This window comes from Carcharodon carcharias, chromosome 7, assembly GCF_017639515.1.
Source record: "Carcharodon carcharias isolate sCarCar2 chromosome 7, sCarCar2.pri, whole genome shotgun sequence".
NCBI lineage: Eukaryota > Metazoa > Chordata > Chondrichthyes > Lamniformes > Lamnidae > Carcharodon > Carcharodon carcharias.
This window is the reverse complement of record NC_054473.1, coordinates 149,479,103-149,503,778: the sequence shown is the minus strand read 5'-3', so window position 1 is coordinate 149,503,778 and position 24,676 is coordinate 149,479,103. Positions and strand designations below refer to the sequence as shown.

The following is a 24,676-nucleotide window of genomic DNA, read 5'->3' as shown; positions in this document are numbered from 1 at the left end:
TTAAGTAGGTGCAGTAGGAAGAAATGAGACACAAAGAATCACATACAGCAAGCAGACTCAAATGTGGAAATACTTGTTCCCACACATGAATCTTGTTCAATATTGCATCAGTGGAATGCTCCACTAAGGTTTGTTTGCTGTGCCAAATATGCCATGTTGTTGCTTGTGGCAAACAACATGACACAAAGATCAGATAAAAGAAGTGGAGACCTAGATATCCAGGTCTCTACTTTTACTTTTCCTCAGGAGTTTCCTGGAAGCCATGCCAGAAAACCTGTCCCAAAACCTATTTCACTCTCTTTCCTCCCACCCTCACCATGGCAACTGATTGTGTCTCTCAAAGATAACTTGTTCAATTTGATCTCAAGGAATTCTGAGCTACTTGCCCCTACAATTGCCCTTAAGTTATTGCAAAAAAATGACCATGTTGTTGATGAATAACACTTCCTTACCTCCTTTCTAAATCTAGCTCTTTTCACTTATACTTGTGCACTATGCTTCTGATGTCTCATACCAAATCAAATGGAAAGGGGTGGTGGACAATCAAACTTTTAATGGGAGGAGAAAGCTCCATGAATATCCCTATCCTCAGTGCAGCAAGATCTGAACAGCTTTCAGGGTTGGTCTGATAAGTGGCAACTAAGATGCGTGCCACAGGAGTGCCAGGCAATGACCATCTCCAACAAGAGAGAGAGTTTAACCACCGCCCCATGACATCCAACAGCATTAGTACTGTCAAACCTCACACTATCAATATACTGGGCGTCACCATTGACCAGAAAATTAACCGAACCAACCACATAAATACTAGGTGGAATTTTCACCACAGAGGCAGGAAAGAGGAGCCGAGTCTGTTTTGGGGTCAGGAACTGGCCTCCAGCGGGGGAAAACTGATTAACGTTCAGATTTTTGCAGGGCTGAGCCCTTACCTGATATAGATATGAGTTTCCTGTCTACTTCCAGTCAGTGAAGGCAGGAATGACGTTATGTCATTTGATGTGGAGTACTGATTTAGACTCCTCATGGCAGCCACCACTAAGGCTGCTGGTTGTTCTGGGGGAAGAGATCTGCTGTTTGTGCCAAAGCCTTCCATTGTCATAGGAGAGGTGGGGGCTGGTACCTGGGATAGGGCAGTCCCTTGCTTCATTGATGCTGACCTAAATCTAATGCTGGAGGCTGAGGAAGAGGAAGGAGATCCTCATCCCAGAGGGTGGCAGGAGGAGGCTATTTCATCATGCATTGACGTCATTTCCCTCCTCTTTCCCCTCCTGTTCCTCACCCTATGAGCTGTCTCCATCCAAGGCCTCACCGCTCTCAAGGTCCATACCTCACCGGAGGGCTATGCTTTGGGCAGCACAGCAGACCACCACAATGACAGAGACCCTTATAGCAGGCTATTGTAGGGCACTATCTGGCCAGTCGAGGCACCTGAACCACATCTTCAGAAGTCCAATGGTCTGCTCAATGGCTGTCCTGCTGAACAGGTGGCATTGGTTATATCTCCTCTGTGCCTCTGTATGAGGCTACCATAGAGGAGTGAGTAGCCATCTCTTCAGGGGATTTCCCTTATCCCCAAGGATCCATCCACACACATCGATTGCACTGAAAATCTGTGGCAGCCTGGACTATTGGAGGATGAAGGAGTCATGACAGTTGCCATGGAAAACGAGTCCATACATGGTAGAAGTTCTTCCTGTGGTTGCAGACCAGTTGGTCGTTGAGGAAGTGAGAGCTCTTCCTGTTGATGGATCTCATTGGCCAATTTTTGGGTGCCCTACTGGCTACATGGGTTCAATGGATAATATCCTGCACCTGGGGTAATCCAGTAATGGAGGCAGAGCACAATGCCCTCTGTCCCTGAGAGGATGCGTCCATCAAAGGAATGTGCTGTCTGGCTCTGGCAAAGAGGGCATCGATGACCAGTGAGATGCAGTGGTGTGCAGCATTGTGCAAGATGTTATCCAGGTCCACAGCTGATCCTTGGAAGGAACCTGAAGCAAAAAAGTTCAAGGCTACAGTGACTTTGAAGGTTACTGGCAGGATATGGCGACCAGTGTTGTGAGGTGTTAACTCTCCATTGCTCTCCTGACACCCAGAGTTCTGTCCCTCCTGCAGAGAGGGTGTTGCCCCTCATTGCCACAGGGCCTGAAATCTGACAGTTGTTCCCTAGTGCCAGCTGCAACCTTCCTTTTAGACAGGTGGCCACCCTGTTGCAATTGGCAGCCTTGACCCTGCTCTTTTGCCCCAGGATTTTAGAAGGATGGTAACCCCGTGCGATCTTGGGTGCTCACTCACCCTGCCACCTGAGCAGTGCTATGGGCATCACACTGCTGACCCTCTGATGGAGCTGGGGCGATACCACTGGAAGCCTTGACTGGCTCCTCACTTCCTTCAGCTGTTCAGAAATCTTCTGGAACCTGTGGTAAATATTTTACTCTCTCCCCCTTCCACAATCTCTTATCAAGCTTTTCAACTAGTTAAATTGGCCTCATTTGGGAGAAGAACTGCATCTTGAAAGTGATACGCCACCCAGTGCTGGTATTTCTGGGCCCCCCTCCACCTCCACTCCCGGAGGGTCCCAAAAATTCAGCCAATTGTGGTTACGAGAGTTGGTCAGAGGCTGAGTTCTGTGGTGAGTGACTCACTGCCTTACTCCTCAAAGCTTTTTCACCACCAAGGCACAAGTTAGGAATGTGATGAAATACTTCACTTGCCTGTCTGGGTGCAGCTCAAACGACACTCAAAAAGCTCAACATCATTCTGGACAAAGCAGCCCACTTGGATCGCCATTCCATGCATCACCTTAAATATTCACTCCCTGCACCACCTGTGCAACCTGGCATTTGGTAAAGGTTTCTTCGACAGCGCATCCTAAACTCACAACCTCTAACCACTAAAAGGTAGCAAGTACATGGGAACACCACCTCAATGTTTCCCTCAAAGTCATACATCATCCTGACATAAAATATATTGCAGCTGCTTCACCATCACTGGGTCAAAATCCTGCATATAATGATTTTGCTTTGGAACTCTCTCTTTAATTCAAGGTAAAATACAGGCGTGAAGAGGGTCATGTGATCATGTGAATTCTCCTGACAACAAGTCTAGGGGTCAGGGCAGCTGAGGTTAAGACTTACTGAGAGCAAGATGCAAAACGTTCACCTCTGAAAACATAGACAAGAGCAGCTGGGTTAAATATGGACAGACTTTCAGTCTCCAAGTTTTTGGACAGAAAAAGAGAGGGGGCAGAGGGGTTCTCGTAAAGACAAAAGGCTGCAGCAGGTATGGTCAGAAGAGAAGGCTGAGAGTTTTCTGTGAGCTACCAGGCAGAATGTGGGAGGGAGGACAGTTTCTAGTCGAACAGAGGCATGATTCTGGAAGATTCTGGAAGATTTACCCTGGCGACAGTGGGAGAAGAAATCAGCAAAGTGGCTCTTACAGTTAAAAGTTGGTTTGGGAATTCTCAGGGATTGAGGGAGGGGACCTTCAATGGTCACTGGCTGTTATGATTGAGCGAAATGAGGAGAAGTAAACCACTCAGAAGCTGGCAGTGACTGTACACTGTTTCCTATTAAAACTGTAAGTCTGTGGAGAGTGTGCTGTGAAGTAAATGTATGTGGCATGGGGTTACTGGTCATGTTTAAGAGTTATTGTTTCTGTAATATAGAGTATTAGTTGCCTACTAAGTAATGTTTAGTCAATGTTACTATTAGTTTGTTTGTTAAAACTTGAAATCTTGTCATGCAATACGTTTAAGTCGGTCAGTGGGAATTCAAATTTCTTGTTTAAAGTTATCGGTCTCAATGGGAATTGTAACACCTGGAACTCCCTATTTAACAGCGCTGTGGGAGCCCCTTCACCACACAGAATGCAATGGTTCAAGGAGATGGCTCACCACCACCTTATCAAGAGTAATTAAGGCTAGGCAATAAATGCTAGCTTTGCCGTGAATCCCATGGAAAGATAAAAAACAGACCTTTAAATACTTGTTAGATTCAGGCTTTACATCAGAAAAACACAAGAATTGCATTGCTTTTTAAAAATGTTTTTGCCTTGTTACAAAACGTGACGGCCAAAATTTACAATAGAAGTTCTTGTCTATCTAGTCATTGTCTCAGATTGTTTGCAACCTTGGAACTCAATTTGATCTGAACTGAGCTGCTGATCACAAAGACTCCTTGCTTCAACCTTGATATCATTGCCTCTCTGTCCCTGCCACAGCCCGTCTACTGTTGAAACTCATCTGCGCTTCTGTTATCCCAGACTAGTGTTTAAAATGCAGAGGCGGCAGGTGAATTCTCCCTCAAAAGCATCCAAAATGTTTGGTAAATTCAATCACAGGGGTGACCAATCAGAGAAGTGTCATTCCCGTATGTGGGAAACAGAATTTGTGGGGAGCTATTCTTCCAAACACAGATTCCCTCTCTCCCATGCTCACTGCTCCAGCTCCCTCAATCCTAGGTTCCTTCTTTCCTGCTCCTCAAGAGACAGAATCTGTGACAGGAGGAGCAGCAAGGGTGGGAGGGAACCTGCAAATGGACAAGCTAGAGGATTCTTGCCAGTCCTGGGGTCACCATGCAGCAGAGTTCCACTAGGCTAAAACAGCCTTTACCCAGCCCTCCTGTCGAGTGAGGTCAGCAGGGCATTGGACCAGGGTGTTAGGCCCAAATGTTGGCTGGGGTGGAGGAGGGATGCAGGGTGCCGGGCCCGACTGTCCACTGGGGGGTGGTTTGGGGGTTCGGTGAGGGCGTTGGGTGCAAGCATCGGTTGGAGGCTGGGGAGGAGAAATTAGGACGATGGGCCCCAAATGTCAGTTAGGGGTGGCTGCAAGCTTCCAAGAAATGGGCACAAGCCCAGAGGACAAAACTACCCTTATTTTAAATAATCATTCATGGGATGTGGGTGTTGATGGCTGGGCCAGCATCTATTGCCCATCTCAGTCCTTGAGAAGGTGACTTCAGAGGGCATTTTAAGAGTCAGCCACATTGCCAAGGGTCTGGAGTCACATGTAGGCCAGACCAGCTAAGGACGGCAGATTTCCTTTCCTAGTGAACCAGATGGGTTTTTGAGGCAATTGATAATGATTTCAGGACTTTTATTTTTATTGGATTCGGATTTCATAATCCACCATGGTGGGATTCGAACCCAGGTCCCGAAAGCATTACCTTGGATCTCTGAATTATTAGTCCAGTGACAATACCACTACGCCACTGCCTCCCCATTTCAGCGCAAGCTGGTCACCAAGCTTAGGCTATAAAACAACTGGTGTGAAAAATAGAAAAAAATAAAAATAGAAAGTAGTGCAGGAGATGGTCTTCTAATACTGGGACGAAGGGCAGACGGATCTTTTTATCAACCTTATGCTTATTGACCTACATTTGTTCCGAGTCCACCAACACCTCAAATTTAAAATTTGCATCCTTGTGTTCAAATTATTCCGTGGTATCGCTCCTCCCTTTTTGAAACTTTCTCCAACCCTACAACCTTTAGAGAACTCTGTGTTCCTCCAACTCTGGCCTCTAACTTATCCCCCACTACCTTCACCCCACCACTGGCAGCTGTGCCTTCTGTTTTCTAGGCACTAAGCCATGGAATTCCTTCCCTAAATCTCTCTGCCTTTCTCTCCTTTAAGAAAACCTAACTCTTTGTCCGAAGTCACCTTCCTGATATCTCCTTCTTTGGCTCATGTCAATTTCTGGTTGATTACCCCACTATGACATTGTTATATAAATGCAAATTGTTGTTTAATATATGATAATGTGTGTGTGCAAGTGGAGTGCCTTCTGTCTGTAAAATTCTGTATCAGTTTATACAAATACTGACACAAATCTATTTACTAAATGTTTTGAAAAGTCCAGTCTATGTAGTAGCTACAAGCTAGGAAATAACAGACTGAAATTAAGACCATTTATTATATTTGAAAATCATACTGCATCAAAACAAGGCACTACCCCAAGTCTCAAGAGCACTAATTAATCTTGAAACGGTTTATAAAAGATTTTAAATACATTCCAGATGATGCACTTTTAATGAGATGGCAATTTATATTGTGTTGGGGCTACTAGTGAGTACTTAACTTCTCACCTCCCCTATATAGATTTTTCTTTACCATTGATAGACCGCCATGCTACCTCGAGCCCGAAGCACTCAATGGGTACTTCTAGTATTAAAATTCTTCTATGATTATATATTAAGGGGAATCAATCTGGAAAAATTCCGAGTGAACACAAGCCCAGTGTTTGATAAGACAAAAGCAATTATTAAGCTTGCTAAATCTACTAAATCATTTTTGCACATTGGAGGTGAGAAGTTAAGAACTCACTAGTAGCCCCAACACAATATAAATTGCCATCTCATTAAAAGGGCATCATCTAGAATGTATTTAAAATCTTAGGTCTGTAAGCACAATGGTCATTTTTTTCCATTATAAATTCTAATGTCCACATTTATATTGGAAACTTTCTACGTAATTTCTCACATTCCTACCAATAAGAGCCTCTGGAACACCTCAGTTTTGCATCTCTGAGCTCTTCACCCTCCAAAGCGGAGAAACTAGGCTACAACCATTCCTACTTCGCTGTATATTCTGTTATTCTATTATAAATAAATATTAAATTAATTTAATGAGGAAAATAAGGACAGAGTACATGACCTTTTAAAAACGAGGTCTGAATTACTTCATATTTCTCTGTCCTCTAAACCTGTTCACCTCAAGACGACAATTGATCTCAACTTACTACCATGTACAATGCTATGAGATTAATTTGTAAATTATTAAGAATCTTATGTACAATTCCTTCCAAAATTTTACATTATAAACTTCTATGTCTTCAATTGTAATGAAAATTATCCATGTAAACCTGATGTGCTGTCATTATATCCTCCAACCAATGGGGAAGCTACAATGCCATCACTGGTATGATGGTGCAATAACGATGTCAGGCTTACAAGGATAATTTTTATTATACATGTGGATATAGAATGTAAATGTAAAAATGAGGACAGAAAGTGGGGATTGAATTAAATCAGTACATCCTGGTCCAATCATCCCTCAATCACTAACCCCACTTTACCTGAACACCAAACATAAAAGGTGTGTGTGTAATTACCAAGCGTGACTGAGTATTCTCAATTTTAAAAAAATGTTTGACAAAAAATTGTTGCTTATAAACATGTGCTGCAACAATGCAAATTATAAACCACTTATATAATACCTTAAATATAGAAAATATCCCAAGAAGCTTCATGAGGGGAAATGAATTCTGAGCAGAATGAGTCAAGTGAATTTTTGCATTGCTAATGGATGATTTCACTGTAACAATTAATAAACCAGCTTTGTCTGAATTAATTCCTTAGCAGACATTAACTTTGGTAAACACATCTGCAATGAAGACAATGCTTCTTAAAAATGAACTATTAATGAATGACTGTTCATCTTATCTGCTGTATAATTAGATAAGGATGTTCTTTCTGATCTAGAAGCAGTCCAAATTAAAATGGACAACTTTCCCCTTAACACTGCTAGCAACAAGGAATAAAACAGGAATAGTATTTTACCCCTCCTTCCCATCAGTAAAGTGAGCAATATACCTGGAGTCATTGGTACATTGCTGCTTAATGACTTTTGCTTAATATTTTTGTATAAGCTTCCACAGCTCAGTGAAAAGCAACAGTTAAAAGACTGGGCTGTGTTCTGAACTTTTTTTGTATTTTGACCTCAAAATAGTTCAATCAATTTAAGAATCAGTGCTCTAGACACTAATTGAATATTGTGAGATCACAGGGGCTTCCAAAACAGTCCTAATATCTATTGCATTGTGTGTAATAAAGGAATCTTTCCAGTTTCACGCATATACAGTATAATTGTTCAGTGCCCAGTAACTGTAAATATTCCCATTCTATAGTGCAAGGACTGTACTTACATGTCAGGTTTCAAACCATTACACAAGTCTCGAATGTATTGCTTCCACAACTCATGCAAAGGGAGAAACAATTCATATCTGGAAAAAGTGAAATGGTTCAGATTAGCATTTTAACATCTAAGGATTAAAAATGTCAGAATCATGCCAGCCTAATAGGCAAGAATGAGCATTTCACTGAAACCTCCTTGACACAGGAGAAAATGTACCTGAAGCAGAAAATTTGATCAGTACACAGTGTAGCACAAGCTTTGTGACCACATTACACAGACTGTATTAAATTGTTATGCTGAAAATTGAGAATTGTCACTCAAAACAAGTAGATTATTGTATTTCCTTCCAGACAAGGACAGAATTAATGTAGAGACTGGGCTATATCTGCCTAGCACTTGCTTAAGATAAGCACTGTGAACAAATCCTGATGGAAATGGAATAGAAATGCTGTTTGTTCAAGTGCACAATTCAAGTAAATGATCAATGAGAATTTTCAAAGCCCTAACTTTCAAAGGAATGCCACTACCACAAGTTTGAATATGATTTACTCGTGTATATTTATAACCAACCTCCATTCAAGCAGTTTATTTTTTAAGTTATAATTCTTCCATGTGTTTTTTGTTTAAAACAATTTTCTGCTTTCTCAGCTTTTCTGATCCTCAGGTTGGAAAGCAGACCTGATTAAGAATTTCATCCACATGAATCAATTCAGAACATTAACAAAGGATGGAAGACACATGTTCAGAATGTACTCCAACAATCTTGGAGATGATGCTCATCCCTAATCAGAGGCCTTGTACCTTGTCATTCAGATAAAGTTCTATGAAACTCAAAAACCAAATGAGTGTGGAAACTAGGGGCCATAATTTCTGAACTCCCCAGCATCAGATTTGGTGGGTGGGGGGGTTACCCCAAAGATGCACTGGGGAATCCGTCTCAGAAGTTTCCAGGTAAGGGTTTGCATGGCAGTTGCCCAGAAGTGCTAACTTTCTCTGGACAATTGCCCTGCTCTGGGAACCATCGAAAATGTGATTTAAATCGCAAACTTTGGATGGGTACACCTGGTTTACACCAATAGTTACCCAGAAAAGGTTAGAAGAATTAAAACCTCTTCTAACTTCTGGGTAATTATTAAAAACACCCGGCCACTCCCCACAAGGATTCCCCCCGCCACCCCCCCTGCCCAACCACCTCACCCCCGAGCTTCAATTGCCCCTGCCCTCTGATAACCCACCTGCCCCACCCTCCGAACCCCCCCCCCCAACCCAAAATCCTATCCACTGACCTTAGACATTTACCTTCTCCCTGGCCTGCCAATTTTACTGGGCTCTTTAAACCTCATCTGCTTTACGGCAGCTAGTGCTGTAAAAAAGGGGGCATGACCTCCTTGAATCTGCCAGAGCTGCACTTCACTGGGGCCTGCAAGGAGTCTTTCAATTGTGGTTACGAGAGTTGGTCAGAGGCTGAGTTCTGTGGTGAGTGACTCACTGCCTTACTCCTCAAAGCTTTTTCACCACCAAGGCACAAGTTAGGAATGTGATGAAATACTTCACTTGCCTGTCTGGGTGCAGCTCAAACGACACTCAAAAAGCTCAACATCATTCTGGACAAAGCAGCCCACTTGGATCGCCATTCCATGCATCACCTTAAATATTCACTCCCTGCACCACCTGTGCAACCTGGCATTTGGTAAAGGTTTCTTCGACAGCGCATCCTAAACTCACAACCTCTAACCACTAAAAGGTAGCAAGTACATGGGAACACCACCTCAATGTTTCCCTCAAAGTCATACATCATCCTGACATAAAATATATTGCAGCTGCTTCACCATCACTGGGTCAAAATCCTGCATATAATGATTTTGCTTTGGAACTCTCTCTTTAATTCAAGGTAAAATACAGGCGTGAAGAGGGTCATGTGATCATGTGAATTCTCCTGACAACAAGTCTAGGGGTCAGGGCAGCTGAGGTTGAGACTTACTGAGAGCAAGATGCAAAACGTTCACCTCTGAAAACATAGACAAGAGCAGCTGGGTTAAATATGGACAGACTTTCAGTCTCCAAGTTTTTGGACAGAAAAAGAGAGGGGGCAGAGGGGTTCTCGTAAAGACAAAAGGCTGCAGCAGGTATGGTCAGAAGAGAAGGCTGAGAGTTTTCTGTGAGCTACCAGGCAGAATGTGGGAGGGAGGACAGTTTCTAGTCGAACAGAGGCATGATTCTGGAAGATTCTGGAAGATTTACCCTGGCGACAGTGGGAGAAGAAATCAGCAAAGTGGCTCTTACAGTTAAAAGTTGGTTTGGGAATTCTCAGGGATTGAGGGAGGGGACCTTCAATGGTCACTGGCTGTTATGATTGAGCGAAATGAGGAGAAGTAAACCACTCAGAAGCTGGCAGTGACTGTACACTGTTTCCTATTAAAACTGTAAGTCTGTGGAGAGTGTGCTGTGAAGTAAATGTATGTGGCATGGGGTTACTGGTCATGTTTAAGAGTTATTGTTTCTGTAATATAGAGTATTAGTTGCCTACTAAGTAATGTTTAGTCAATGTTACTATTAGTTTGTTTGTTAAAACTTGAAATCTTGTCATGCAATACGTTTAAGTCGGTCAGTGGGAATTCAAATTTCTTGTTTAAAGTTATCGGTCTCAATGGGAATTGTAACACCTGGAACTCCCTATTTAACAGCGCTGTGGGAGCCCCTTCACCACACAGAATGCAATGGTTCAAGGAGATGGCTCACCACCACCTTATCAAGAGTAATTAAGGCTAGGCAATAAATGCTAGCTTTGCCGTGAATCCCATGGAAAGATAAAAAACAGACCTTTAAATACTTGTTAGATTCAGGCTTTACATCAGAAAAACACAAGAATTGCATTGCTTTTTAAAAATGTTTTTGCCTTGTTACAAAACGTGACGGCCAAAATTTACAATAGAAGTTCTTGTCTATCTAGTCATTGTCTCAGATTGTTTGCAACCTTGGAACTCAATTTGATCTGAACTGAGCTGCTGATCACAAAGACTCCTTGCTTCAACCTTGATATCATTGCCTCTCTGTCCCTGCCACAGCCCGTCTACTGTTGAAACTCATCTGCGCTTCTGTTATCCCAGACTAGTGTTTAAAATGCAGAGGCGGCAGGTGAATTCTCCCTCAAAAGCATCCAAAATGTTTGGTAAATTCAATCACAGGGGTGACCAATCAGAGAAGTGTCATTCCCGTATGTGGGAAACAGAATTTGTGGGGAGCTATTCTTCCAAACACAGATTCCCTCTCTCCCATGCTCACTGCTCCAGCTCCCTCAATCCTAGGTTCCTTCTTTCCTGCTCCTCAAGAGACAGAATCTGTGACAGGAGGAGCAGCAAGGGTGGGAGGGAACCTGCAAATGGACAAGCTAGAGGATTCTTGCCAGTCCTGGGGTCACCATGCAGCAGAGTTCCACTAGGCTAAAACAGCCTTTACCCAGCCCTCCTGTCGAGTGAGGTCAGCAGGGCATTGGACCAGGGTGTTAGGCCCAAATGTTGGCTGGGGTGGAGGAGGGATGCAGGGTGCCGGGCCCGACTGTCCACTGGGGGGTGGTTTGGGGGTTCGGTGAGGGCGTTGGGTGCAAGCATCGGTTGGAGGCTGGGGAGGAGAAATTAGGACGATGGGCCCCAAATGTCAGTTAGGGGTGGCTGCAAGCTTCCAAGAAATGGGCACAAGCCCAGAGGACAAAACTACCCTTATTTTAAATAATCATTCATGGGATGTGGGTGTTGATGGCTGGGCCAGCATCTATTGCCCATCTCAGTCCTTGAGAAGGTGACTTCAGAGGGCATTTTAAGAGTCAGCCACATTGCCAAGGGTCTGGAGTCACATGTAGGCCAGACCAGCTAAGGACGGCAGATTTCCTTTCCTAGTGAACCAGATGGGTTTTTGAGGCAATTGATAATGATTTCAGGACTTTTATTTTTATTGGATTCGGATTTCATAATCCACCATGGTGGGATTCGAACCCAGGTCCCGAAAGCATTACCTTGGATCTCTGAATTATTAGTCCAGTGACAATACCACTACGCCACTGCCTCCCCATTTCAGCGCAAGCTGGTCACCAAGCTTAGGCTATAAAACAACTGGTGTGAAAAATAGAAAAAAATAAAAATAGAAAGTAGTGCAGGAGATGGTCTTCTAATACTGGGACGAAGGGCAGACGGATCTTTTTATCAACCTTATGCTTATTGACCTACATTTGTTCCGAGTCCACCAACACCTCAAATTTAAAATTTGCATCCTTGTGTTCAAATTATTCCGTGGTATCGCTCCTCCCTTTTTGAAACTTTCTCCAACCCTACAACCTTTAGAGAACTCTGTGTTCCTCCAACTCTGGCCTCTAACTTATCCCCCACTACCTTCACCCCACCACTGGCAGCTGTGCCTTCTGTTTTCTAGGCACTAAGCCATGGAATTCCTTCCCTAAATCTCTCTGCCTTTCTCTCCTTTAAGAAAACCTAACTCTTTGTCCGAAGTCACCTTCCTGATATCTCCTTCTTTGGCTCATGTCAATTTCTGGTTGATTACCCCACTATGACATTGTTATATAAATGCAAATTGTTGTTTAATATATGATAATGTGTGTGTGCAAGTGGAGTGCCTTCTGTCTGTAAAATTCTGTATCAGTTTATACAAATACTGACACAAATCTATTTACTAAATGTTTTGAAAAGTCCAGTCTATGTAGTAGCTACAAGCTAGGAAATAACAGACTGAAATTAAGACCATTTATTATATTTGAAAATCATACTGCATCAAAACAAGGCACTACTCCAAGTCTCAAGAGCACTAATTAATCTTGAAACGGTTTATAAAAGATTTTAAATACATTCCAGATGATGCACTTTTAATGAGATGGCAATTTATATTGTGTTGGGGCTACTAGTGAGTACTTAACTTCTCACCTCCCCTATATAGATTTTTCTTTACCATTGATAGACCGCCATGCTACCTCGAGCCCGAAGCACTCAATGGGTACTTCTAGTATTAAAATTCTTCTATGATTATATATTAAGGGGAATCAATCTGGAAAAATTCCGAGTGAACACAAGCCCAGTGTTTGATAAGACAAAAGCAATTATTAAGCTTGCTAAATCTACTAAATCATTTTTGCACATTGGAGGTGAGAAGTTAAGAACTCACTAGTAGCCCCAACACAATATAAATTGCCATCTCATTAAAAGAGCATCATCTAGAATGTATTTAAAATCTTAGGTCTGTAAGCACAATGGTCATTTTTTTCCATTATAAATTCTAATGTCCACATTTATATTGGAAACTTTCTACGTAATTTCTCACATTCCTACCAATAAGAGCCTCTGGAACACCTCAGTTTTGCATCTCTGAGCTCTTCACCCTCCAAAGCGGAGAAACTAGGCTACAACCATTCCTACTTCGCTGTATATTCTGTTATTCTATTATAAATAAATATTAAATTAATTTAATGAGGAAAATAAGGACAGAGTACATGACCTTTTAAAAACGAGGTCTGAATTACTTCATATTTCTCTGTCCTCTAAACCTGTTCACCTCAAGACGACAATTGATCTCAACTTACTACCATGTACAATGCTATGAGATTAATTTGTAAATTATTAAGAATCTTATGTACAATTCCTTCCAAAATTTTACATTATAAACTTCTATGTCTTCAATTGTAATGAAAATTATCCATGTAAACCTGATGTGCTGTCATTATATCCTCCAACCAATGGGGAAGCTACAATGCCATCACTGGTATGATGGTGCAATAACGATGTCAGGCTTACAAGGATAATTTTTATTATACATGTGGATATAGAATGTAAATGTAAAAATAAGGACAGAAAGTGGGGATTGAATTAAATCAGTACATCCTGGTCCAATCATCCCTCAATCACTAACCCCACTTTACCTGAACACCAAACATAAAAGGTGTGTGTGTAATTACCAAGCGTGACTGAGTATTCTCAATTTTAAAAAAATGTTTGACAAAAAATTGTTGCTTATAAACATGTGCTGCAACAATGCAAATTATAAACCACTTATATAATACCTTAAATATAGAAAATATCCCAAGAAGCTTCATGAGGGGAAATGAATTCTGAGCAGAATGAGTCAAGTGAATTTTTGCATTGCTAATGGATGATTTCACTGTAACAATTAATAAACCAGCTTTGTCTGAATTAATTCCTTAGCAGACATTAACTTTGGTAAACACATCTGCAATGAAGACAATGCTTCTTAAAAATGAACTATTAATGAATGACTGTTCATCTTATCTGCTGTATAATTAGATAAGGATGTTCTTTCTGATCTAGAAGCAGTCCAAATTAAAATGGACAACTTTCCCCTTAACACTGCTAGCAACAAGGAATAAAACAGGAATAGTATTTTACCCCTCCTTCCCATCAGTAAAGTGAGCAATATACCTGGAGTCATTGGTACATTGCTGCTTAATGACTTTTGCTTAATATTTTTGTATAAGCTTCCACAGCTCAGTGAAAAGCAACAGTTAAAAGACTGGGCTGTGTTCTGAACTTTTTTTGTATTTTGACCTCAAAATAGTTCAATCAATTTAAGAATCAGTGCTCTAGACACTAATTGAATATTGTGAGATCACAGGGGCTTCCAAAACAGTCCTAATATCTATTGCATTGTGTGTAATAAAGGAATCTTTCCAGTTTCACGCATATACAGTATAATTGTTCAGTGCCCAGTAACTGTAAATATTCCCATTCTATAGTGCAAGGACTGTACTTACATGTCAGGTTTCAAACCATTACACAAGTCTCGAATGTATTGCTTCCACAACTCATGCAAAGGGAGAAACAATTCATATCTGGAAAAAGTGAAATGGTTCAGATTAGCATTTTAACATCTAAGGATTAAAAATGTCAGAATCATGCCAGCCTAATAGGCAAGAATGAGCATTTCACTGAAACCTCCTTGACACAGGAGAAAATGTACCTGAAGCAGAAAATTTGATCAGTACACAGTGTAGCACAAGCTTTGTGACCACATTACACAGACTGTATTAAATTGTTATGCTGAAAATTGAGAATTGTCACTCAAAACAAGTAGATTATTGTATTTCCTTCCAGACAAGGACAGAATTAATGTAGAGACTGGGCTATATCTGCCTAGCACTTGCTTAAGATAAGCACTGTGAACAAATCCTGATGGAAATGGAATAGAAATGCTGTTTGTTCAAGTGCACAATTCAAGTAAATGATCAATGAGAATTTTCAAAGCCCTAACTTTCAAAGGAATGCCACTACCACAAGTTTGAATATGATTTACTCGTGTATATTTATAACCAACCTCCATTCAAGCAGTTTATTTTTTAAGTTATAATTCTTCCATGTGTTTTTTGTTTAAAACAATTTTCTGCTTTCTCAGCTTTTCTGATCCTCAGGTTGGAAAGCAGACCTGATTAAGAATTTCATCCACATGAATCAATTCAGAACATTAACAAAGGATGGAAGACACATGTTCAGAATGTACTCCAACAATCTTGGAGATGATGCTCATCCCTAATCAGAGGCCTTGTACCTTGTCATTCAGATAAAGTTCTATGAAACTCAAAAACCAAATGAGTGTGGAAACTAGGGGCCATAATTTCTGAACTCCCCAGCATCAGATTTGGTGGGTGGGGGGGTTACCCCAAAGATGCACTGGGGAATCCGTCTCAGAAGTTTCCAGGTAAGGGTTTGCATGGCAGTTGCCCAGAAGTGCTAACTTTCTCTGGACAATTGCCCTGCTCTGGGAACCATCGAAAATGTGATTTAAATCGCAAACTTTGGATGGGTACACCTGGTTTACACCAATAGTTACCCAGAAAAGGTTAGAAGAATTAAAACCTCTTCTAACTTCTGGGTAATTATTAAAAACACCCGGCCACTCCCCACAAGGATTCCCCCCGCCACCCCCCTGCCCAACCACCTCACCCCCGAGCTTCAATTGCCCCTGCCCTCTGATAACCCACCTGCCCCACCCTCCGAACCCCCCCCCCCAACCCAAAATCCTATCCACTGACCTTAGACATTTACCTTCTCCCTGGCCTGCCAATTTTACTGGGCTCTTTAAACCTCATCTGCTTTACGGCAGCTAGTGCTGTAAAAAAGGGGGCATGACCTCCTTGAATCTGCCAGAGCTGCACTTCACTGGGGCCTGCAAGGAGTCTTTCGGTGCGGGCCCAAAGCAGCTCCAGTGATTGGAAGTGTCAGCATAATTTTCAAGGGCAGGTAAGTAGGTATTTATTTCTTCCAACTCTTGTGGGCCAGCACTTGCTGACACTAGTTGGAAGTTATGGCCCTGGGACTCAATGTGTGCCTTGTACAACATAAATCAATACTGCAGATTTGCTTTTCCTTTGTAACTGTACCAACACAGAAAACCAACATCAGGAGGGAAAAAAAGTCTCAACATAAACATGTCTTGTCTACCTTTGTTGTTCAGGTTTGAGCTCAAATATTCTCAATTCTCGTCTTTTTTTAGCAGACAGGCATTTTGTTTTTCTCCTCTTCTCTTTCTTGCGCTTCTTTAAGAAATGGTCGAGAATAACAGCTTTTCTGTCCAAATGTTTCTGAATCTGCTCAGCATCCAACTGTGGTAAACTGTGCTTGAGAAAGGCATTGACAAATGCTTCAGCCTGTTTGGATCCCTGGGGCTGTCAGAAAGAATTTAAGAATTATTTGAAAGTTGTAGACTTTGCATGAGGCTGGTAATGGCAATGCACAAACAAGTAATGCTAGATTTCAATGACTATTATTTTACACTGAAGACAAAATCATTCCTGTTTTAAATCTATGATTGCAAATAAATTGGCATAAAATTACATAATTCCCACATATTATTCTGTACATTTATACAAAATTACAAGATTAAAAGCAGAAGCCATAAACAACAAAAAAACTTAACCCTTACACCTAGTCAATTAATATACCATAGAAATAAGAGGAACATTATTTCCAAATATAGGAACATTTAAGGTCTGTTGTATGATATATTCACTATGGATGTGCTTTCATAAAAAACTGCTTAATTCACATTGGGCAGGATCTTTGGGTTGCTGTGCAGGCGTGATCGGTGGGCTCGGGAGTGGCCAGAAAATGGACTGCTGCCCGTGATCGGCCCCCAACCACAATTTCACGCTGGCTGGGCAATTAATGGCCAGCCAGCGTGAAATGTGCGCTGAAACGCTCAGCGCTGCCAAGGTGAGGGTGAGCGCTGACGTAAGCACGGGTGTGGGGGAGCGCGGAATGAAAGCTCTCTGAAAACACAGAATAATTTAAAAACAATCAATAAAGCTTTTAAAATAAGAAAAAAATTCCAAGCATCAGAATCACTCACCTGAACATACACATGATGAAAATTCTGTCCATTTAAAAAAAATTTAATAACAGAAACCTCGTCCCATCTTTTGATGATATTTCATCAAAAATGCAAAGTCCGCCTGGCAGATTTGCCTGTTCACCAACCATAAGGTTGGGCGGACCACAACAAATTGGGGACAATTGAAACTTTAATGGGCTTAATTGCCCTCTTAATTGTCAGCGGGTACCGCTTCCAACTTTTGTGCGCGCCCGCCGACCAAAATATCGCGCAAGCACAGGATGATTTCGGGATGCTTCCCTGACATCATCATGCGCCATTTTATGCTCGAGGGGGTCAGGTGCGTGCCTGCACACCGACTAAAAATTCGGCCCATTGTATTCAAGCAATCACCATGCTGTTCTCAGGACTGCCAACAAAGAAACACCAGAGGGCAGCAGCAACCAGAAAGTAGCATACCTGGATGTCCAAGTGATCTGTCTCTTTCGCAGAAATTGCGCTGTAAACAATATCTTCAACAAGGAAACAAAGAACCTCAATTAAACTGGGTGAAAAGATGTCAACAAGAATAAGACAAGATAGACAAGTCTGTTATTTAATCACGTTAAAGCACAGTTATTTCAAACAGAAAGACAAACTGTACAAAAAGCAAGCCACACATTTATTCCACTAATCAAAGATATCCTGCTGGGATATTTGGCAAATGCAGCAAGCAGTGTAGAAACCTATAAATAAAACATTACTGAAGCTACAAAACAAAACCTTGCTTCCTATAAAGATCAGAGGTAGCATGACTTACTGAATTTCATGGACAAGACAACAAATCTGCTGGGTTGGCAGTAAATATTTTCTATTCCCTCCACCTCCGAAGTCCTGCCAAGCTCAAGCTAAGACGCTTAACTCAGAACAGATCAGAGGCTGAACCTGGTTGACTTAGTACCACAGTGGCAGTAAGCGCATCAGCTGAGTCATCAGAAAATTTTTATTGCATATCTAAGAAGGATTCATGATAGGTTTTGGAGCTTAAGGCTAGATAAAGTAAAATCAAGTTACTTACATGTCTGCTCCAGACCAGATGGAAACCCTTTCTTTTGTTAACGGGGGTGGGGGAAGAGGAGGAGGAAAATAACCACAGGTTGGGATTTAAACCCATGGCAACATCTCTAGCATGTTATATACAACATTTTTATATCCCTTTTTCCAAAATGGATTTAAAGCATTAAAAAAAAAACACAAAATTTGTGATATTTGATTTACTTGGTGGGTCCTGCATTTGACTGTTCGATGTACAAGTCTCTTTGAAGCTTTCACTTCAGTCATCTGCCTAGTAAAACCCTTACTTGTTTTGATTAAATTGTACAATTTGCAAAACCTATCAAGTTCACTGATTCACAAAGCGTGGCAAACAACTCTTTTAATGCTCTGCTGGACTCTCTGAGCAAATCAAAAATCAATTCAGAGCTCAGGAGAGTAATTTAAAGCCTAATTTCATTTTCTAATAAGTTTGTCATCAAATAAAAAGCACTAATTGCAGAAAATAATTTCAGAATTAATTGGTGTTTTGTCTAATTTCAATCTATGGCTGCATTGCTCACTGACTGGACAGAGCCAAAAAGATTTCTCCTACATCAGCACATTTTCTGGCCTTATTCTCCAATGTAAAAGTAAAGTGTTTGAAGGACTTTTTAAAAATACTTTATTAGACCAGTCAGATCTAAACAGCTCAATTAAAAGAACACAAAACAATAAGTGGTACTCTTACTAGAACTAAGTATAGTTATTGTTGGTGTAGATGTCACTTATACCAACCACTTTTAGAGAATTCTAAGAAATAAAAAAATAAAAAAGTGCATTTAGTCCACTCATAGGCCTAAGTGTTGATATTCACAAATCCCAATCAAAATCAGAGAAAATCTGTTTGGGGAGGGGATATAGAGAATGGGGGAAAAAATTAAATGTATAGTTTATCTAAAGTTAAATATATACCATGAAGACAAGTGGTTTATTCACATTACATCATATGAAAATGCTTTGAGCCCAATACATCTTCACAAAGGCAAAATCATCACAATGCTTTGGAAGAAAACTTCAGCCAAATGAGCCACACTATTGCTCTTGCTTTCAACATTGACATTTCTGATAGAATGAACAGATGTGGGGGAGGAAGTCACACAACTGTTTGTTTGATATCTTCAGCATTGGAAAGGAGGAGCCCATCTACTTGATTAATTTGCAAGGCATTTTCTTTGCATTTTAATTAAAGAGCAGGTTTTCACTGATCACTCCCTTTAATTTTCTTCCAAGATTAAAATTCTCACTAAACTGCAGATCCATGAAGTTAAAGATATACAAGTCTAAATAAATGTTTTATTAATGAATCATGAGCATACCAGCAAAGTTTTCAAAAGCACTGTAAGTTCTAAGAGATTATTAACATTTGCGCTTCTTCGTAACTCAAAAAATAAATGTGTCGCCTTGCCCCAAGCGTACAACATAGTGATGTACTATAAATTGGTAGGGAGCTGTTTTTCACCTGTACATTCCAAGGGAAATAAGATGAATCCCTCACCACTTCTTCCTGCTGTGTCCCCTTAATTAGGCATTAAGTTACTGGATTATTGGATCATTTGGTTTCCAATTGCTGAGAAAGCAAACATTGCTGTGACAAGAAAACCTTCATTTCAAGAATGGACTTAATTGCCATAGCTCAGTCAACACCCACCAACTACTAATAAAACAAACTTTACAGCATGATATTTTGCTCGAATGGAGTTAAAAGTAGATAAGAGATTTCTCCCTATACCAATGCAGAACAAACTGGCATGTTTCTTATAAGAATTTGTCACAAAATCACAACTCCAAATTGGTGAAAGCTTATTTATAGAGTGAGAATACTTCAAAGAGATATACATAAATGCATGAGAGAAAGCAAGCGATTGAGTGAATTATGGCTACAACAGTTATGTGAAATGAATTGCAATCCATGTAATCTTTCCCAGTTGACTTACACAGTGTTGAGATTTAAAGGTAGTTCTACTTACAAGCATGTGGCTATTTATTTGGCCACGTATAAATGACTGATTTTTTTTAAACAAAATTTCCATTTAAGCGTCGATTCCAGAGGACAAAAAATTTAATGATGATTTGAGAAGAGAAACCAACTGATTCCATACTTGTTTTACCAATTCTAAACTGCTTGCTCTTCCTCTAAACAATCATGACTAATGCTGTGAAGTTATAGCTAAAATGAAAAGGGTTAGAGTCAGTCATTATGACACAGAAGGAAGCCAATCAGCCCAGAGTCCATGCCTGTTCTAGGTGCATTCACAAGAAGCCAACATGTGAAAAAATCATATAAAACCTTGGTTCAGCTTCAGTTAGAATACTGTGCCTAGTTTCATCTTCTCACAATGTGGGTGACACTGAGGCTTTAGAAAGACTACAGGAGAGCAACAGGATTAATTTCTAAAATGCTTTAGTTACACAGATAAGTTCAACAAGCTGGGTCATTTCAGAAAAAACGTAAACTGGGGCTGATTTAATTGAGATTTATAAAATAAGGAACGGACTAGATTGTGTTGAAGTAGACTAATTACTTCAATTAAATACGTTGGGGAAATCTTAAAGTAGGGGAGGTTTAGGGAGGAAATTCCAGAACTTGGGACCTGAGCAGCTGAATGCTACCAATGGCAGAGCACAGTAAATTGGGGATGTGCAAAGGGAACTACACAGCTACAAAACAAGGGCTAGAAAGTGGGATTAGTCTGAATATAGAGGGATTTGGAAAAAGGATGTGAATTTTAAAGTCATGACATTACTGAACTAGCAGCCAATATATAAATCTGTCCTCTGCCAGTGGAAACAATTTCCCCCTATCTACACTATCAATATCCCTTAATTTTGAACACCTTGAGTAAATCTGATTTTAACCCCTCTGCTCCAAGGAGAACAATCCCAGTTTCTCCACATAACAGAAATGCCTCCCTTGTACTGTTTTGGTAAATCTCTTCTGCACCCTCTCCAAGGCCTAACATCCTTCCTAAAGTGGGCTGCCTCCAGTATCTTTACCATGATTCAACCAGCCTTTTTACAACTCTGGAAAAATGTGAGCAAGTCCAAATTTACACACATCATCTCGATCCGGCTGTGATCAAATTAACTTATTTTGACTTGAAGCCTACAAATAATTTGAGACCGTAAGGCAAGGGGTCAATAGCAGCTGGAGTGCAAAGGGGCAGAGGAAAGGACAGGCTACAATTTGCAGTTCCTCTGTGTTATTGTAAAGAAAAATGTCCCTGTGCTTTACAGGGTGTAGGAAAAAGTGAGCCAACTAGGAGAGCAAATGAAATTTGGATGAGGCAAGATCCGTCAAAGAGGGCTTTAAGGAGATATTTTGAAACAAGGGAGGGCAGCAGTTAGAAAGTTAGAGGGAAGGGAAATATTAGCTAAAAGAATAATGGAATAGAATGAAGAGTAACCCACTGTTGAAGACAACATGAAGTTGAGATGCACAGCCAACAGATCACTGAGGTACAGTGGAGCCAAACCACAAAGATTTAAGGATGGAGTCTTAAAATCAAATTACAAGAAGCCAGTTTAGCTGAATGGGGAATGGGTCACAGCTCTTTTGTTAAACTATAGTGGAGAGAAGAACCTTCAAGATTGGGCCTCAAAGTAACAGGAATTTCAGGCTTTTGGAAGGAAAGAGGTGTAAAGATTGAGGAAAGCAAATGTTTGGAAGATGATAGAAAACAATGGATCAGGCACAGGTTGGAAACTTACATCAGGATTGGAAGGTTCCATGCTTTGGGCTTGGTCTCAGATTGTAGCTTGAAAAATTACAGTTAAGGCCACAACCGTATAAATATTACGTAAAACTGAACAGCATGGCTTTGGATACACTGATTATTCTGGAGGAAATATTTATCTCATCCTAAATTTAGATAGGCAGTTGGAGATTATAGAAACTGCCACAGAAACTAAAGAAATGTGGAGGCAGGTAAAGCTGGGCACAGCAGAGTGGATATGAAAGATGAAGCTGTTGGCCCATCAATAAAGGTAGGAAGAGGCTGAGGTAATTGAGATTAGGTTTCTATTCATTTCGGACCTATGTATGTAATTTTATTGGATCTGTTCACCACTTCCACATAACAGTAAATTGTGTGCTGAAAATGAGATGATTTGGGATCAGTACCTCCCCTAAATGCACCGAGATCCTTATATGCTAGAAAGCAGTGACAAAGACCCTGCCATTCGCCGCACCTCGCACCTGACCCAAGGTAGTTGACCCCGGATGTGGAGGGAGCAGAAGCTCGGTGCTGCCGCTCAATCCACCGAACCTGACTTTTACCGCGACCGCTGATAACTCCCACAGCATGAAGGCTACCTACTGTCCATGGCGCGGCGATGACGTCACTCCAGGCGCACTGAAATGACGTCGTGGACCAATTGGATTCTCCGCGCGCGGCAGGAGACACGTGATGACGTACCTGCGTTCCCGGGACAAAGGAAACCATGGTTACAGCGATTGGCCCCGACACCATGGAGACCATTGTTCCGGGAATCAGTGTTCCAGGCAGAGTTCATTGGGATAACAGTGAGACTCCACTGTAACCATCCCTGGAAACGACCTTAACCTGTGTCTGATAATCTAGATGAAAGACTTGCACTAGAAAGATAAAAACAAAAAACTGCGGATGCTGGAAATCCAAAACAAAAACAGAATTACCTGGAAAAACTCAGCAGGTCTGGCAGCATCGGCGGAGAAGAAAAGAGTTGACGTTTCGAGTCCTCATGACCCTTCAACAGAACTACAATAAAAAAGAGTTGATGTTTCTAGTCCTCATGACCCTTCAACAGAACTACAATAAAAAAGAGTTGATGTTTCTAGTCCTCATGACCCTTCAACAGAACTACAATAAAAATGTTCTGTTCTGTTGAAGGGTCATGAGGACTCGAAACGTCAACTCTTTTCTTCTCCTCCGATGCTGCCAGACCTGCTGAGTTTTTCCAGGTAATTCTGTTTTTGTTTTGCACTAGAAAGCCCTGTACAGCCAATGAAGTACTTCCTGAAGTGTTGTAGAAATGTGGCTGCCAATGTACACACAGCAAACACCCACAAACAGCAATGTGGTACTGACCAGATAATTTGTTCTTGTGATGTTGATTGAAGGATAAATATTGTCCAGGCCATCACAAGATCACATCTCATTGTACCAATCCTTGCAGAAAAACAAGACAGACCATCCCCACCCTCCATCACCACCCTCCTGCAGCATCTTATTTCTGTAATGATTCCAGGTTGCTTACCTCCTCTACCCCAGAAATCCATTCCATATGTTGATCACGATTTGTAGGAAGAACTTCTTGCCATTAGTTTTAAATATGCAAAAACAAAATGCTGCAGACACTGGAAATCCGAAATAAAAACAGAAAATGCTGTAAATCCTCAGCAGGTTAGCAAGAGAAACTGAGTTAATGTTTCATTCAGGTCAAAAGATACTGTTAAAACTAGAAACTAGAGGTGTAGTAGGTTTTAGCCAAATAGAGAAGCAGGCAATGTGGGATTGGGTGAAATAAGTCTGTGAAACAGTGGAGGCAAGAGAGATTACATGACAAAAGGGATGATGGTGCAAGGCTATTGGGGGAGGGCATGGGAAGGGGCAGGGGTAGAGAGGGGGGTTTTGGCAATGAGACAAAAAGACAAAACATGGGTCTAGAGGAGGTTTAGTGGTAACAGCAGAACCATTACCAGCACCTGCTGTCCGCAAAAATGGGAGCAGTGTTACAATCTGAAGTTGCTGAACTCAATGTTGAGTCCAGAAGGTTGTAAATGCCCTTATTGTCAGTTTGAACCTGTCCCTTTGTCCTACTAATAGTTTAGTCTGGAAATAATTTTTTAAAACTTTTACCTGCATAAGATCTTAGTTGTCTCATTGCAAGATTGAAAATTGTGGACCAGGATTTTCCATTTTGGGCCTAAGTCTTGTGGCGGGGGTGGGAACGGAAAGTGTTTCCTGCATGGAGGCCAATGGAATTTGTGCCAAGTTGTGCAATGTTGTCCTAATTAATCATATAGTTGGGGGTTTCCAGATGTATTGCATGGCAGGACAGGCTGGATGACTTGTGCCCCGCTGTCATATCCAGGTGCCATATTTAAAAGGCATTTGGGCATCAACTTCTTTGACTTCCAGTTCCCACCCCTGCGTAGCCACCACTGAAGAAGTAAATGGCCTGCCGATCCCTGGAAGCTCCAGACCCCAAATCCAGTGTCGCTACCCTTTAAGTGCTGCTCAACGCAGTGGAGGCCAGGAGGGGCGTCCTGTACCTGAAGGATGGAACGAGGAAGCCAAACCGTGTGAACAACCCTGCATGGGAGGAAGTCTCCAGAGTGGTCAGTGCCCTCGGCCTCCACCAGAGGACTGA

The 24,676-nt window shown here is 41.3% G+C and overlaps 1 protein-coding gene across 3 annotated transcripts in view; it reads right to left on the bottom strand.

Annotated features, from left to right (window-relative positions):
- Positions 1 to 22,687, bottom strand: part of pop4 (POP4 homolog, ribonuclease P/MRP subunit) — a 46,557-nt gene extending 23,870 nt beyond the window's left edge. The window contains exons 1-5 of one of the 3 annotated variants that reach the window (XM_041192586.1): positions 22,514 to 22,634; positions 18,309 to 18,335; positions 17,711 to 17,763; positions 16,363 to 16,586; positions 14,679 to 14,756 (exon numbers count right to left, since the gene is read on the bottom strand). In XM_041192586.1, coding sequence (XP_041048520.1) covers positions 14,679 to 14,756; positions 16,363 to 16,586; positions 17,711 to 17,763; positions 18,309 to 18,335; positions 22,514 to 22,628 — 497 coding nt within the window. In that variant the 5' untranslated portion in view covers positions 22,629 to 22,634. Of the gene's footprint in view, positions 1 to 7,922; positions 8,001 to 14,678; positions 14,757 to 16,362; positions 16,587 to 17,710; positions 17,764 to 18,308; positions 18,336 to 22,513 lie in introns of all 3 variants that reach the window. The other 2 variants (XM_041192588.1, XM_041192587.1) reach the window with 2 other exon arrangements.
- Between the last annotated feature and the right edge of the window lie 1,989 nt (positions 22,688 to 24,676).